The sequence below is a fragment of the Phodopus roborovskii genome, unplaced genomic scaffold (genome assembly GCF_943737965.1).
Source record: "Phodopus roborovskii unplaced genomic scaffold, PHOROB, whole genome shotgun sequence".
Lineage (NCBI taxonomy): Eukaryota > Metazoa > Chordata > Mammalia > Rodentia > Cricetidae > Phodopus > Phodopus roborovskii.
In genome coordinates, this window is record NW_026126433.1 from 47462788 (window position 1) to 47481243 (window position 18456).

Consider the following 18456-nt stretch of genomic DNA (forward strand, 5'->3'; position numbering starts at 1 on the left):
TGTTTTCATATAAGTCTCTCTGTATACTTCTGACTGGCCTGTGTGGTGATGTATTATTTATGATTTATTGACGCTTGCCTGAGGGATCAGAAAACAAAGCTAGCCACAAGCCATAGAGATCAGGCAGTGGTGGCACACAACTTTAATCCCAGGACTCAGGAGACAGGCAAACAGATCTCTCTGAGTTCAAGGCCACCCTGGCCTACACTAGAGTGAAGAGAAACAGAGCTCACACCTTTGATCCCAGAACTAAGGAGGTGGAGACAGGAGGACATGGCTGGGTGGAGAGAGGAGTAAAAGGAAGAATCTAAAGGTCAAATGTGGAGATTTAGTTTCCAGATGGGGAAGCATTACAGTCTGAGGATCCATGGAGGCAGGATCGCCATTTTGGCCTGAGGTAGAGGTAAGAGCTAGTGGAATCCAAGTGAACATGACTGACATCCCCTGGCCAGTTCCAGACCTTGCATACCTCACTGACAGTAGCAGCTTCATTCAGGAAGGAACCAGGTATGCAAGGGCAGCACTAGCAACACCCTCAGAGAACACCTGGGCCACAGCCTTGCGTTCTGGAACCTCAGCACAAAAGGATGAACCGATTGCCCTAACCGAGGCCCTACAGTTATGAAAAGATAAAACTCAATGTTTATATGGACAGCCATGGCACATGTTTACAGGGACATCTACAGAGAAAGAGGCTTGCTAACTGCTAAACAAAGGGCTATTAAAAGTAAACAAGAGATCCTAGACTCATTGTCTCCCCTTTGATTCCCCAAAAGACTGGCCATCATCCATTGCCCAGGACATCAAAAATGAAACTCTTATGAATCCCAGGGCAATAGAAAAGCAGATCAGGCAGCCAAGAAGGCTTCCCTGGCCAGTACTAACTTACTGATAACAATACCAGGCCCTGTGTTGCCTGAAACACCCAAGATAATAAAGGCTTTGCCTCTTTATCTAACACCCAGGTTAAAAATGGGTGAGGTTTTGCTTCGGATGGAAGGCTCATTCGGCCAACTGAACTGGCCAGGTCCTTGATCTGCCAAGTCCACAGGGGAATGCATTTAGGCCAAAGAAAATGAAAAGAACTCCTGGAGCGCTAGAAATTCATTCTTTTTTCAACACAAATCAATTGGTGGAGGACTGTGTGACTCAGTGCCTCTCTGGCCAGGCTACTGACCCACAAAAGAAAGAACCCTCTCAAAGCAATGGGGAAGGAGGAACTTCCCCTGGAGTCCACCAGGAGGTGGACTTCACTGAGGTAAGACCTGGCAAATATGACTACCTCATAGTCATTTTAAACACAGTATCCACAGTAGTCAAGAAGACCATCCATGAACTCATCCTTCTGTAATAGGATTAGACAATGGACCAACTTTCATCTCTGAGATGTTAAAATGCTGGGGACTAATTAGAAATTACATTGTGCAGACTACCCCCCAGAGTTCAAGACAGATAGAAAGGATGAATCAGGCCCTAAAGGAGACTTTAACTAAATTCACGTTAGACACTGGTGATGAGTGGACAGCCCTCCTGCTCTGCCCTATTCCAGGTACGGAACACTCCCTACTACTGTGAGTTAATGCCCTATGAAGTCATGTTTGGTAGACCACTTCCCTAGGTACTGAGGCTCCCTTCAGAAGTCACGGCTAAGATGTCTGAATATAAGTTTCTTAGTACATGCACTCCAGACAGTCCAAGACAATGTTGTGCTACTCCTGAGACATGTTTATGAGTTGCCACCTGTCAAGCCACATAACCATAAACCAGGTGATCTTGTTCGGGTCTGGAAAAATCATAAAAAGAAGCCCTTGGACCACACTGGAAGAGGCCACACAGAGTGATCCTGGCTACCCTGACTGCTTTTAAGGTGGATGGAATCATGAAGAGGATTCACCACTCACATCTCAATCCCACTCCTGATGGAAGATCAGATGACCCAGACATGAGATGGAAGGCCTTTTTGTACCCTGAGGACCTGCTAAATATAAGACTAAAAGCTCTCAAGTTATCACAACTTTTCTGATTTACTTATATCTAGTTCCTGGGATCTCTGAGAACCTCCCAATACCCTGCCCTGTTACCTTTATTTGGAGACTCACAGACTTCTGGACAGGTGGTTAATATCTGAGGTGTTCCAAACAAATTTTGAGGCAGCCCCAATTCTTTTTTGTTTTTGTTTTGTTTTGTTTTGTTTTGTTTTGTTTTGGTTGAGACAGGGTTTCCCTGTGTAGCTTTGGAGCCTGTCCTGGAACTAGCTCTTGTAGACCAGGCTGGCCTCGAACTCACTGAGATCTGCCTGCCTCTGCCTCCAGAATGCTGGGAATGAACGGATGCACCACCTGGTGGCAGTCCCATTCTTTAAGACTAACTTGTGTTATCTAATGTCAGACCTAATGTTTAATTGGATACCTGGGAGACCTGCTCATAGGAGAACCTTCCAATTCAGTTCTCAGCCTAAAAATGTATGTGATTCTCTAGCCCTTACTAAACATCTTTCAGGAGAATTTCAAGGGTAACACTACTATTTTTGCCTGTCTGCCCCTACCCCAGTCTGTTCTAATAAAAATGAATTCTGGTGTCCATCCTGGGGATGTGAAACTTGGGCCCCTTCTTGGAATGTTGACAAGGACCCTTTATAACAATATCAACTTTAAACCCATGTTCTCTAACCCTCTTATAATTCAAGTTAAGAGATGGGATGCTGCACAGCCACAAGTTCTAGCTCCTGGGACTCAGGAAGATCTTGGGAATTTAGGTTATGGGAATCTGGTAATAAGGGTGGAGTGGCATTTACTATATAGCAATCACAGGTTAGGACTCCTGTCCTCCCCATAAGACCTTTACATGACCTCCTTCAGCCTTTCCTGGTCCACACTCAGGTCCTCACAACTTATCCCCAAGCTACCCAGATAATTCAAAATGTCACTTCACCAGGGACCAAAATGGACCCCCTCTTTGAAATGGCCCTAGCTACCTACTCCCTCCTCAATTCTACCAATACCAATCTCATTAATGATGGCTGATTGTGTCTAGACCCTAGACCACCACATGGCCATCCATAACACTCAGGATTGTGTCCCTAACCAACAGAACACCTTGTCCCTGGGAGGCACAAGAACCTCTCACCCTAGGAGACATACGAGGGGATGCAATTTGCATTGGTTCATACAACTATCCCTTAGACAAAACTGCCTATTTGTCAACATGTAATATATATATATATATATATATATATATATATACATACATATATATTCACAAGGTCTTCTAATATTCTTAACTTAGACAACTCCCATCAGTTGGTCACCCCCGGATTTATATCAACTAGCCTTTTCACCATGCGAAACCAACCTGAACTCAATGTCTTAGAATAAATTGTCCCACAAATACATTATTGTGATGTCCCAGCTGGCAGGGAACATTTGGATTCCTCCTTGGGGCTACAATATAAAAGAGGAGCCCATCTTTATCCCCATAATGGTGAGAATAGGCATTGTGGATTCTGCTGCCTTGAGAACAGCAGCACTGATTACTATACTAGCCACAATACAATAGTATCTTGGAGGCTGTGGAAAAAGACCTATTCCACCTCCACGCAGCAACAGGAAGACTCATTAGCAGAAATGGTCCTACAAAACAGAAGGGGACTAGACTTACTACTCCTAAAACAAGGAGGGCTATATGCTGCCTTGGGTGAATCCTATTGTTTCTGTGCTAGCACTCAGGCATCATCAGAAACAGTCTTCAAGAGCTCCAAGTGAGTCTCCTCAAAAGACAAAAAGAAGACAACCACTTTCCTGGTTCCATAAGCTCTTTAATTGGTTCCCTTGGCTAACAACCCTATTGTCCTCTATTGCCCAACTGGTGCTTATCCTTTTGATACTATTAATGATTGGTCCATGTGTGATCAATGAACTGATTAGATTTGTAAAATACCACTCTTCTTCAGTGGAACTCTTGATTGTCTGCTCTCAATATGCAACAGTTGAAGACTCAGGCTCATAATTAGATTCAGAAGAATGAAGGGTTTGATTCTGACATAAATTCAAGGGGTGGGGAGAAGAACCCAGGAACATGAAATACTATATGTGTATAGCCTGTACACATAACCTAGGAGACCAGGAGCTGGCAGCTGCTGTGACAAAGGTTAATCTTTAACAGATGTCTCTGTGTGACCCTCTGCCCAATATTTCTTTCAGCTATGGGAGGAAAGCAGCTGTGTCAAGATAGCCACAGGCTTTTGGAAATGTCTTGAACATGCTGTAATCAAAAGTTGTGAATCTCAGAATGTAATGTGACTCAAGGCCTAAACTCAAGACTGTATAAATTCCTTTGACCCACCAGCTAGCATATGGCTTTTTACCATAAGAAGAGGCTTGTAGCCTCTCCTCGGTGTCACAGTGCCAGAAGCCCAAATTCTGCCTGTGACCCTAGCTAGCTACAAGTTTTTGGAACCCAGTGGTGTTTGGAATAAAGCTTGCTTCTGGTTAATAGACTTCAGTGGTCTGGTCCCCATTATTTGAGCAACTCTGGAACACAACAGCAACTACAGATGAGGCCATAAACACTCAGAGCAGAGGTTCTCAGCCTTTCTAATGCTGTGACCCTTTAATACTGTTCCTCATGCTATGGGGACACCCCCCAAATATAATATTATTTTGTTGCCACATCTTAACTGTAATTTTGCTACTGTTCTGGATTGTAATGTAATATCTGATATGTGACCCCAAAGGGGTTGGGACCCACAAATTGAGAACCACTGTTCTAGAGCATGCCTTATAATACTTTGCCACCTAGAATGCAGCCCACTGATCAGAAACTAGGGAGTTATTCCAAGTGAAAATACCCAGTGGTGGTGGCGAACACCTTTAATCCCAGCACTCAGGAGGCAGAGGCAAGCAGATCTCTATGAATTCAAGGCCAGCCTGGTCTATAGAGCAAGTTTCAGGACAGCTAAAACTAACAGGGAGATCCAATCTAAAAAAAAAAAAAAAAAAAAAAAAAAAAAAAAAGTAAAATAAAATAATTGAAGAAAGTTAGGCCACCTTGTTCATTCTACACCTGTTATATGATCATTTTTTTAAAAAACAAGATCCTGTATTATTTGTAGATATGCTATAATTGGGGAGTACTGGTCTAATGAATTCAAATATCAATTTCTCTAAAGCATGTATCTCAAATACAATTGCCTCAAAAGGAGAGCTTGGGATACGGCTTGTTGGTAAATAATGTCTAAATTATCTTTGAAAAGGCCTTCCAACCATGTACACAGCCCCAGTACACAAAAGGCTCCTGCCTTACCCTTTCACCAGATGGTGATGTGGGAAGCACTTACTATGCTCTTGATATTTAAAACTGCCCTGTGGAGTAGATGTGAAATTATGTCACTGTATCACTTATTGTCAGTTTACTGGTTACTCATGACATGGAACGTATCTTATGCTTGTGGAAAATTCTCTCCTTTTGTTAGTATATTGCTTCATTTTTGAGTCATATTTCTTTTTCTTAGTAGTTTATAAGATTTTATTTTTAGTTCATTATTACTCTCATGTGTTTTCAATATTTTATGTATCAGGTTTTGTAACATTGTTACTTCTGCTCCCTATTAACAGAGGTCCTTACTATTGCAAATCAATTTTTTCTCTTTTTATTCTTCTCTCATACAATACATCTCAACTGCGGCCTCCCCTCTCTCCGCTGCTCCCAGTTCACCCCCTCAACACACCTCCCATCTCTCCCAGATCCAGTGCTCCTCTGTTCCCCTTCAAAAGAGAGCAGGCCTCTCAGGGACATCAACCGAACAGGGCATACCAAGATACAGTAAGAGTAGACACAAATCCTCATGACAAGGCTGGAGAAGGCAATCCAGTAGAAGGAAAAGGGTCCCAAGGCAGACAAAAGAGTCAGAGACACCCAAACTCCCACTGTTAACAGTCGCACAAAACACCCAACCCAAACAACCACAGCATATATGCAGAGGACTAGCGTAACCCTTGCAGGCTCCGTGATTGCTGTTCCGTCTCTGTGAGCCCCTTGAACCCTATTTAGTTGATTCTGTGGGCTGTGTTCTCCTGGTGTCTTCAACCCTTCTGGCTCCTACAATCCTTTTTTCTTCTTCTGAGAGGTTCCCCAGCAAAACATTTTTTTAAAATTCTTTCCTTAGGAGTTTTTGCCTACTAAAATTTACCATTTAAGAAAATTTTCCTTACCTGCAAGATTATAGTCTTTTACATTGAGCTTTACATAGTTTTTTTTTTTTTTTTTTTTTATTTCTATAAAGTTCTTAACCCACCTGGAATTAGTTTTTGTTCAAGCTTCAAGGTAGAGATTCAGTTCTCTTGTTTTCAGCGTGAGTAATTAATTTTGTACCCATTTACTAAATAATGCATATACAGTGTCTGCTTTTTCACAATTCTGTTTTCCACATATGCCTGGCCTCCTGGGCTGGCTATTCTGTTTAGCTGATCTATTTGCCTGCTTTTGTTTATTACCATGCTTTTGTTTACTTATTTAACTATTTTCAAATTATGTTTTAATTAGCTTACAAGGTATTAGGTATATTTATGGCATTTTCTTTTTTATATTATGCGTATGGATGTTTTATGTGCATGTATGTCTGTGCACTAGACGTGTGCAGTATCTGAGGAGGTCAGAAGAGAACATTGGATCACCTGAGACTAGAGTTACAAACAGTTGTGAGTCACCTTGGAGGTGTTGAGAATTGAACCTGGGTCCTCTCCTGGTCTTCTTCCTAGATTTTTAGGTGAGCGCAGGCATGTGTGCGCGTGCACACACACACACACACACACACACACACACACTACAAGCTAAAATCTGCATATAAGGGACAATGTGAAGCATTTGGCTTTCTGAGTTCACATCTTTATTTTGAAAATCTGGTAAGTATGACTATAAGTTCCCATTCTTCTCTGGCCCCAACTATCATCCTTTGGGGGGCGGGACTTCTGTTTTATTGTGTTTGGTTTTGTTTCTTTGTTTTTTCAGTGCTAGGGACCAAACTTAAGGCCTTTCTTTTAGAGTCTGCCATTGAGCTATACCCTCCAGCCCTGGGTTTTTAGAGACAAGGTAGTAGAGAGTGGCTTTGAACTCTCAATTCTCCCATGTTGTGGAATATTAGTTTAAGATGTGTCACATTTATTTATGCTATGGAATGTTTGTTTAAAGACACAAATATGTGTTACTTTCTTTTATGTTACATTGGTCTTAATAAAGAGTTGAACGACCAATAGCTAGGCAGGAGAAATGATAGACATGGCATGTAGAAAGAATAAATAGAAGAAATCTAGGCTTGAGGAAGAGAGAGGAGTGAGAAAAGGAGGAGGAGAAGACTACAGGAGCCAGGCACCCAGCCACACTGCCAGGCTAACCTCAAACTCAGAGAGATCTATCTGCTTCTGCCCCCCCCCCAAGGGCTAGGATATGCACCAAGCTCTAAAACTGCAAGTTCTTAGTAGGTCTTGCTGTTGTATCAAATACAATTTCAGAATTTTTTAAAGAGTTAATTTCTTTTAGAGCAGTTTGAAATTCATAGTAAAGACTGAGAGAAGCATAGGAAGACATCCCTATTGAGTTATTTGCTGTTATGTTTGCACACCTCATTATCAATATGGCTCCACAGAGTGCATATTTATTTTACTTTTATTGTTTTGGTTTTTCAAGACAGACTTTATCTGTGTATACCCAGCTGTCTTGGAACTCACTCTGTTGACCAGGCTAGCCTTGAACTCACACAGGTCTATCTGCCTCTGCCTCCCAAGTGCTGGGATTAAAAGCATGCACCACCTCCTCCCGGCCTTGACATATTTATTTTAACTAATAAGCCTATATAAGTGCTTTAACACCAAAAATCTAAAGCTTGCATTGTCAGTAGTCAGTAGCTCCTGATATTGTATTTTCTTGTTTGTTTGTTTGTTTGTTTTTCAAGACAGGGTTTCTCTGTAGCTTTGGAGCCTGTCCTGGAACTTGATCTGTAGACCAGGCTGACCTGGAACTCACAGAGATCTGCCTGTCTCTGCCTACTGAGTTCTTGGATTAAAATTGTGCACCCGGCGGTATTGTATTTTCTATGAGTACAGACAAATGTATAATGGTGGGTCTCTCATCCTGATAACACACATATTCTCACTATCCTAAAATACCTGCATTCCATATGTTCAGTCTTCTCTCCTACCTGGTCCCTAGAAATCATACATTGTTTCTTTTGTTATCTCTTCCTATAGTTTTTCATTTTCTAAAATGACATATAGTCAGAATTATATAGTATGGAGCCTTTCAGACTAGCTTTTTTATTCAATAATATGTATTTAAGACCCAAGCACCTGTGATAACAAATGAGTAATAGATCCCTTGGTAAATAAGAAGAAATACCTAGGCTTTGTTTCATTTTTGTTTTATATTTAGCATAGAATTCTTTATGTAACTAAATATAAAAAGAATAGCTAAAGGTTTAGAAACATTCATATTACTCTTTCCACCATCTTGGCACCTGTGGAAGATTGCTGGGAACAGAACTTCTAAAAGGTAAATGTGTCTGGAAGGCTGTGGTACAAAGCCATTTTTGCTGGCTATAAGTGAGGTCTCTTCTTAAAACTGAAGGTGTTTATGGCCAAGATGAAACTGACTTCTACTTGGACAAGAGATGTGCTCATGTATACAAAGCAAAAAAGCGAAACAAAATAAAAACAAACAAACAAAAAGCCAGTGACTCCTGGAGGCAAAGCAAACAAAGCCAGGGTGATCTGGGGAAAGGATACTCAGTGTAGAAACACTGACACGGTTCATACCAAATTCTGAAGCCACCTTCCTACAAAGGCCATTAGACATAGAGTCCATATGATGTACCCTTCCCAGTTTCAAACTAATGAAACGTAAATAAATAAAAGTGGATTTGTTAAAAAAAAAAAAAAAAAAAACAGAAACAAAGAAAGAAACATGTAAATTGAAAATATAGCATTATAGCTAATGCTTACATGGTGTTTATTAAAATGTATTTCTTTTTCTCTCAACAGAGACATTTTGGATAATTTAACCCAGGTAACTTTTGTCAACTTTGTATATCCACCCTGTCATTACTGCATGTTTTCCCTTTATCATTTATGTTTCCAGATGAGGGATTTCCCAAAGTACTTTTGCCATAAATTTTCCATAGAGTAGTTGTATTCAAAGTATGTTTTGAAGACCCCTTATTTTGACATGAGGCTTAGTCAGGGAAGTCCAACCATATATTTACAGTATTCTTCCATTAAACAGCAGAAACAGTGATGATTATGCAAGTGTCTTCTGTTAAAATGCTAAAGAAAATTTGAAACTATTAGCAGACATTTTTTTGGTTTTTCTTACTTGGTAAAATATGCATGCATTATGGCTTTATAAATTAGTGTCATTTGGATATTCTCAGTTTTATTACATGGTACATTTGATAAGTCTAATCCACATAATACAGAAGCCTTACAGAAGCCAGGCATGGTCTGTAATCTGAGCAATCAGGAGGATAGTGCAAGAGAGTCAGGAATTTGAGGACAGGCTGAGCTTGTTTCAAACACACACACACACACACACAAACATACACACGAAATTATTTTTTTAAAGACTGGAGATTTAGCTTCTTTGGTATGGCACTTTCCTGGCTTGTTCCACATAAATTGGGTGTGGTCTTTGCCTATGTTAGCACTTCAGGGACAGAGGTCCAGAGTTCAAGGTTATCTTCAGCTATATGGTGGGCTCAATCAACTGATAATCTCAAGTTATCAAGGATATAGAACAAACAGCTTTGGGCTACCCAGCAAGAGTCTGTCTAAAACACTATACCAAAAAACAAAGGAGACATAATTACAGTTAGGCAAAATATATAATGCATGGACTCTCTGATAATGCTTTTTAAATCTAGATTTTTCTAGCAATATGTAGTAACTGAGCTGATCACAAAAGTAGAGCATTTGGCACCAAATTCTACTAAAGAGAGTGGGAAGAAACTTTACAAATATTTTGAAAGGTGTCAACAACAGATGGTCTCTGAGTCTTTGCTCACCTTTAAAGAGCAAATGGTGCTAATGATGTCCCAACAGATTATCACTATCTGATCTCCAGCATCTCTTAATCTATGTGCTGGGCACACAGCCACAAGCAGGACAAGTCCCTACCCTCATTATTGTGTCATTACAGCTTGTTTAAAAACATTATCCAAAGCTGCTTATTCAATTTATGAATCCAGTATAATTCTAAAACCTAAAACTTGACATAGTTCCAAGACTCATTGACATCTTTTTTAAATATGCAAAAAGATAGACTAAAATGGCAACAGGAAGTATCAATGGCAGTACTGTACAAGTTCAATCCCCAGAACTCACTTAAACATGGAACTCCACAAAATTGTCCTCTGACCTCCACCAACCACATACACACGCATGCATGCGTAATAATAAATAACATTTAAATGCATGTTTAGAAGACATAAAACAATCATATCCTATTATATATTGGTATTATACATGCCAAGAATCTGTCAGCATCACCTAGAATAGCATCAAAACAAAGGATATAAGCCATCACCACAGTACTTAGGAACTTATCACTAAGATTTTCCAAAAAGAAAGATGCCACCCTATATTTAAGAGACTTAAGAACTATTTCAGAAGCAAAGAAGAGAAGCCCACAACACAGCACAGCACAACACAACACAACAGCAAAGAAGCTAAGAGAAGCTCTCAAAGGCCAGGTGCAGCTAAAATAATCACTAGGACGCAGCAAATATTTAAATGCCACAAATAAATTTAATATAATAAGTATTGCTAATACTATAGTTAGTATCTCATACTGTATACCCATCTCAAACATACAGAGGATTTGGCAGGCTAACTCAATAAATGCCAAAGGACTGAGATGATGGGCCATGCATTCTGTAACAACTGGGCAATTAACTTAGGAATTAATAATAGAACTGCTTAGAAAATCTCCAGGTTCAATTTTTTTTGTTTTGTTTTATTTTGTTTTCCTCTCTCACTAGGCAACCCAAGCTGGTTTTGAACTTGCAATCTCCCTGACTCTACTTCTAGATTGCTGAGATTATGGGCATATACCATTGTACCCAGCCTCCACTTTAGGGAAATCTTCTAATGTGTGGGTGTTTTGCCATAATAGGACTCCTGACTCCCTGGAACTGGAGTTGCAGATGGTTGTAAGCCACCATGTGAGTGCTGGGAATTGAACCCAGCTCCTTTGAACAAGCTGCCAGTGTACTTAACCCCTAAGCCATCTCTCCAGCCTGAAAAAAATTACAAAGTATTTTGAACTAAATAATGACACTCTCCAGTCAGATACAGAAAGACAAAGACAATTATCCCCATCTTAACAATAACCCAGAAGGAAATGTACAAGGGAAATGAACTGTGGCCCTTAAAGATAGGGAGAGACCCTCACATTTCCTCACAAGACAGAGTCAAATGACACCAAAATTCCATTTTTCATCTACCTGAGCAGTCCTGTCCAAGCAGCTAGAAGGAAAGAGCTCTCAAATATTGCTGTGGGGGAGGTCTACCAAGGAAACTGCTGTGCAGTAGTTGGGAAAATTACAATATGGAGTCGGCAAGAAGGCATAGTGTGTGGGGCTAGGAGTACTGTCATACAACTTGGTGACTTGGGTTCAATCCCTAGAAACCCAGTGTCCTCGTTAGTCTACAGTCATCTGACAGGAAAGCACACACTGAGGAATTGCCTAGACCAGATTGGCCCATGGGCATGTTCATGAGGAACTGGACTGAGCATATATTTTTATTAAAAGGAGGGAGGATGGTATCTATTGGTTCTGTAGAAAAGTTTTCAGAACTTACAGAAATGGAGACAATAACTGATTCCCTGAGTGATGGGAAGGAGAGGCATTTTGTTGTTGTTCTATTCTCAGTATAGCTTGCTTTGGCAATGTAAATAAATTTTTCAAGGAAAAAAAATAAGGAAACAATGATATCTGTTTCTATTGAACTGTCCATGCATTTCAAGTACTAAAATAAGTTACAAATGATGGGCAGAGGATGATTTCATTTTCTGTGAAAGGTGTGGAAGTGTATAGGAAGGCTACCATGTTTGTTTATGGCATAAAGATGTGTGATCATTAATACAGAATATTATTGTTAGTTCCTTCAATGTATAGAAAGATAGTTTTTAACTCTTCATGGACATATGTATTATTCTAGTTATGAAAAACTACAAGCACTGCTTTTGATGTTTTAAAATAGAAAATAATGGCTTTTTCCATTTTTGTTTTTACATGCATGAATATTTTATCTACACATATGTCTGTGTACCACTTCCATGCCTGGTGCATGCAGAGGCAGAAGAGGGCATTGGACCCTTCAGAACTTCAGTTACAGATAGTTGTCAGTCACCATGTGAAGGCAGGGGATTAATGAGTTTACCAGACCCAAGATAAATGATAAATAGGTGTTTATTAGGGAAGCACTTACACAGATAAGAGTAAATAAGCTCCAGAAGATGCAGTCTCTGCTTTTCTGATGCTGTCCTCAACACAAGAGAGCATGCACCACCTTAAGGGGTCATGTCTGCACCTAAAACCATGCCTAAAGGGTGTGGCCACTAACTACAAGTTCACTGGCAAGGCAAGATGCCACTACAATTCCTCTTTTTGCCTAAAGAAGAAGGTTTTAAGCCTGATTCAAAAACTATATTCAATGGTGACAAATATCAAGTATATTCCAGGAAAAGGAAAGGTAAAAACATATGCAAATTAAGACCTACAACCAGCAAGAGCAACATTGAGCAATAAACACATTCTACATGTCCAATAGTTGTCCTAATCTGGAAAGTCTAAGTCTTGTACCTAGTATTTTCTAAGAGAGAATATTAGCTGTAACAGTCTATTCTTCAACCTCATCAAAGAGCTGAGAAGGAAAATACCATTACTTGGATAGGCAGGAAGTGCAAGCATGCAACTTCCTAAAGGTGAGAGCTAAAACAGAAACAGCAGGCTACCTGGACACTCACCCAAGGTTTCACAGTAACGCTGGGGCAACCAACTTTAACTAAGGCCTACAGTACCTTACAGACCATCTCAGAAGCAGGAAAATCTGAAAGACTGTCTTAACCTGACTTGGCAAGGTTTAGCAGTTTCTTTAGTTTATCTCTTGCTAGCCCAGTTAGGATAGCATGTCCAAAGTCAATGGTCAAGGTGGGGGCAGTTCTTTGCCCAAAAGGCCAGTAGCCAAGAAGAGAACAAACTCCAAATTGACTGTCATCAGGACCCGTCCTACTCTCAGGAGTAGCTCAGTGCTGTCAGGAGCAAGTGTCTCATGCCAACAGAGTTCTAAATTATTAAAACATTGAAATGCCATATTCTGTTGATCTTTGAAGTGTTTGAAGATCAAATATATATGTTGGATACATCTCTGAGCACATATAGAACCTAATTAATATCATGAGGTGTAAGAAACATGGGTAACTATAATCTGTAATTCTCAGAAACATAAAGGTTCACTGACTGAAGCTTCTCCAAATAATTTAAACAATCTTAAAACTGATGTGTAGCATAAGGACAATGACCTCAAATTTGTAACTATATACATATGTAAATCTCTAAAACAGAGGTAGAACTGAAATGTCTTGACCAGAGATAGAACTGTATAGTGCAACATGATAAAAAAAAATATCCTTCAACATGTAAAATAATAAAATTTTTAAAAATCTATTAAAAGTTAAAAAAATATCCTATAATGTATCAATATACAAAATATCTTGAGCATATGTAGAAGCATACATACATAGAATATGATATAGTTTTATATTTGTGTGCAAAACATCATGAACAGAAAGAAGAGCCTAAACAAAATGACAACTATAATATACAAATTATCCAAGACAGGAATACAAAGTTAATTTAGCTAAGTTTCAACATGCAAGGATTTGTAACAATGTAAGTTGTCTGTGGCTAATAGTTGCTAAAATAGTTCACAAGGAGATAAGTTAATCTACCTATATCCCATCCCATTAAAAGAAATTCCTGAGTCTGAACATCATCTTCCATTCCCAACCCTGCACAATTTAAAACCATCCCTAAGCAGGTGATAATTACCCATTTTCTAGAGGGAAAAAAAAAAAAAAAACAAAACAAAAATACCGTCTTAGCCAACTGTAGGTGCTGGGACTTGAAACCAAATCTCTCTGAAGAGCTAGTACTCTTAACCATTGAACCATTACTCCAGGCCCAATAATGAAAACTTTTGAAATAGTTAACATTTTGAGTAGTTTTGCCATGACAACAACAACAACAACAACAACAACAACAACAAAAAGAAATTTGTATAACTATAAGGAAATTAACATTTTAATGTATTTTTAATATTCTTTGATAATTTTATATATTCAAAGAAAGTTATTTTATTTATCCTCACCCTTATCCCTCCCCCTAAATACTCCAAGACCCCCCTCTACCCTCTACCCCTTCCAACTGTGTCCTCTTTTTTATTTATAACTCACTGAGCCTGATTTGTACCTCTCATATTTTCTTTTCTAGATTGTCACTTTATGGGTGTACGATCCAGAAAGTTCCAGCAAAGAAGAGTTGCAGTGGACTGCAACAAAACCTTCACTGGTAAGTACAAATATTGTCTTAGGTCAGATCACATGGGCTGTCTATCTTTTTGAGGACCAAGTGTAAGCTATAATCAACGGATAGGATTCTAAGCTCACTGAAGCCAGTTTAAAACTCCGTTGTGGTCCCCTTGTTCAGCCTGGTCATTACAGGTATCTTTAACTTGCACTTATCTCTACAACTGTTAACATCTACGTTGAACACTCTGTTAACATCTACATTGAACACTCTTCTCATCAAGGGGAAAAAGATGGGCCATTCCTGTGTCTTAAGGATGTCCTGTGAATATCTCCATTGAAGTCATGCCTTAGAAACATAGCTAAGGTATAACACAGCAAATGTGCCGGCCCTTCCTTGTATTTGTTATAAAATTACTGCTTTGGAGACTTAAGTTTTGTATTCTATTACAATCAAAACAAGCTGAGGAAATATTAGTATAGGCTATTACTCTCTCATGAGCCTGTTGCTATCTTAGAGAGTAAGAAACAGGGGAGGGAGTATGTTTGCATAAGATGTGTTTGGAGCAGGAACATGGTAGGGCATGTGTTGAGAGGACAAAAGACAGCTTTGTGCAACCAGTCCTTTCCTTACACCTTTATTTGGACTCTGGGGGTTGAACTCAGGTTGCCAGGCTTTTACCACAACTGGCGGAGCCCTCTCAGAAGCCCTCAGAGGTATATTTTGACTGGTCCCAGGTCATTGGTCATTAACTCTTTCTAATCTTGCCTAAAACCCATTCATTGGCCTACTCATATCAGTGGTAGACATTTTATTTGTTTGCTTAACTAACCTTCTATTTCACACTTATAGCTTCCTTATGTTTAACAATGTTTTCACATTTGTATTCTAATTGAGCACAGTATCCATATTAAAGTATAGAATAAATATTGTTGTTTCCTTATATTTAACAAATAAAATAAAAATATTAAAATATCCACCCATGTATCTGCCTTGTAATATAGGCATTTCATATGAAGCTTTTTGAAAGAGTTTGTAAAATACAAAGCTCACATATTCATACCTTTCATTAATTTGTTAATAAAGTTTTAATTTAAAATGGTTTTACATTTATACAATTATTGTAAAGATAGTTCCTCCTATTATCTTACACTTGTATATTTGTCACAGTTTATGAAATATTGCTACAGTGTTATTAACTGAAATCCATATTGGTCTTTCCTCAGTTTTCCCCAATATTCCCCTTTTCTGTTCCCAATTACCATCATTTCGTTGCCCACTTTCCCCTCAGATGGTCCTTTGCTGTAATAGTATCTAGAGGCTTTTTATGATCTCCACAATTTTGAAGATTCCTAGAAAGGATTCCTGGTCAGGTATTGTGGAGAATGTCAATAAGTTGCTATTTATCTGAGATTTTTCTCATAATGAGACTGGAGTTAGGCATCTCGAAGAGAAATACCACAAACTTCCAGAGTGGTTGCTATCATATCATTGAGGGTCTATCCTATCAGTGTGGCCTGGTAATGTGTGTGTGTGTGTGTGTGTGTGTGTGTGTGTGTGTGTGTGAGCATGCATGCATTGCTTGACACAGCACACATGTGGAGATCAGCAGGCAATCCTTCTGCCTCGTGTATTCCAGGGATTGAACTCAGGTCATCAGTTTTGGTGGTGAGTACCTTTATCCCCTCAACTATTTCTTGGGTTCACACTCTACTTTCTTAAAGCAAAAGTTTACATAATTTTTTTTATAATTTTTTTCTTTGTGAAAAGTGTATATGTTACTCTGACTCATTTATTTGCCTAATGCTTTGTTTATATGAGTACAGACTTACGTACTTATTCCATGGTCTTGGGTTATAACACAACACTGCTTATTCACTAGAACCCATTCATTAGATTATGTCCCTTTTGACATTTCTACCATTGGTTTGATTTGGTCTGATTTTGAAATTCCTCCCCTCCTTTTAGACTCTGGCACTCTAAGGTGCTCCAAGCCCATCTTGTAGACTGTATTAGGAGTCAAGATCTCGTTGTGAGGGTGTGCACTGATAATTTGGTGGTTGTGGTGGTTTGAATAAGAATGGCCCCCATTGGCTCAAACATTTGAATGCTCAGAAAGTGGCTCTACCTGAGTAGGATTAGGAGGTGTGGCCTTGTTGGGGTAGGTGTGACCTTGCTGGAAGAAATGTGTCACAGGAGGTGGGCTTTGAGGTTTCAAAAGCCCAAGCCAGGCCCAGTGGCTCTCTCTTCCTGCTGCCTATGAATCTGGATGTAGAACTCTCAGCTTCTTCTCCAGCACCATGTCTATCTACATCCTGCCATGCTCCCCACTGTGATGATAATGGACTAAGCTTCTGAAACTGTAAGCAAGCCTCACCTAAATGCTTTCTTTTGAGGAGAAAGGAGAGGGATCAAGGACACCACAGGAAGGCTCACATGGTCAACTAATCTGGGCTCAATAGGGATTTGCAGAGACTAAACAGTCAACCAGAGAGCCTGCATAGGACTCACCTAGGCACCTTGCATGTATGTTACAATTGTGTAGTTAGGTCTTCTTGTGGGACTCCTAACAGTAGGAACAGGGGCCATCTCTGAATCTTTTACTGGCTTTTTGGACCCTGTTCCTTCTACTGAGTTGCCTTGCCCAGCCTTAATACATGGGTAGGTGCTTAGTCTTACTGCAACTTGATATGCCATTGATATTCAGGGAGACCTTCCCTTTCCTGAATGGAGATGGAAGATGAGGGGATTGGGGGTGGGAGTTGGGTTGGAGGGAGGAACTGGGAGGAGAGGGTGTTGGGGAAGCTTGGCCAGGATATAAAATAAATAAATAGATGAATAAGAAAGAAAGAGTGTTAGCTTTCCTCTGATTTGTAGATTATGCATGGTGAATGTTCTTTTGTGACTTTTGTGATTTGTTCTTTCTTCACTTGGCACAAGATCTTCATGTATTTGTTTGTTTGTTTGTTTGTTTGTTTTATTTTTGTATAGGCTGAGATAGAGTCCATTGCACCACATGTCACATTTTGTTTGTCCTTCAATGACAGTTGACTCATTTCTACTTTGGGGCTATTGTGAACCATGCTGGTAATTCTGCTTCAGATTTTTTCAGAAACCTGCAGTGTTCCCCACCTTCATCAACAGTTTACAAAAGGCTCCAATTCTTCCTTATCCCTGGTGACACTTTCCAGGTTTTGTGGAGTCAGTGATGTTGTTTTGCTCTTTTAAATAGCCATCCCCACAATAGGGGAATCTTACCATGCTGTTTGCTTGTTTGATTTTTAGGCATGACCTCACTATACAGCTCTAGCTGGCCTCCAACTCAGGGATCCTTCAGCCTCTGCCTCTGGAGTGCTGGGATTAAAGGTGTGTGCTCCACATTCCCAGCATCATTGTGGTTTTGGTTTGCATTTCTATAATGGCTGGTGATATTGACCATCTCTTCATGCCCTGTTTACCATTTACATGATCATCTTTGGGAAAAAATGTCTTTCCAAATCTTTGTTCATTTGTGGTCATGTTCTTTTGGAACACTGAGCTTTCTATATATCCTGTATGTTAATATCATAGACCAGATGTGATTTCCAAATATTTTCTTTCATCTGTGGATTGTCTTTTTACCTTGTTTTTGTTTTTATTGTTTGGTTGGTTGGGGTTTTGTTGTTGTTTTGTTTTTTTGTTATTTGGGGTTCTGTTGTTGGTTTGGGGGGCTGTTTTGTTGTTTCGGTTTGAAATGGTTTGGTTTGGTTTTTCAAGATAGGGTTTATCTGTGTATCCCTGGCTGTCCTGGAACTCACTCTATAGACCAGGCTGGTCTTGAGCTCACAGAGATCCACCTGCCTCTGCATCCCGAGTGCTGGGATTATGGCCTGTGCCACCAC

The 18456-nt window shown here is 39.6% G+C and overlaps 1 protein-coding gene across 1 annotated transcript in view; it reads left to right on the plus strand.

Annotated features, from left to right (window-relative positions):
• Positions 1-18456, plus strand: part of Catspere (catsper channel auxiliary subunit epsilon) — a 92633-nt gene that overhangs the window by 24959 nt on the left and 49218 nt on the right. Inside the window, exons 6-7 of the mRNA XM_051185776.1 lie at positions 9030-9054; positions 14540-14617. Coding sequence (XP_051041733.1) covers positions 9030-9054; positions 14540-14617 — 103 coding nt within the window. The remainder of the gene's footprint in view (positions 1-9029; positions 9055-14539; positions 14618-18456) is intronic.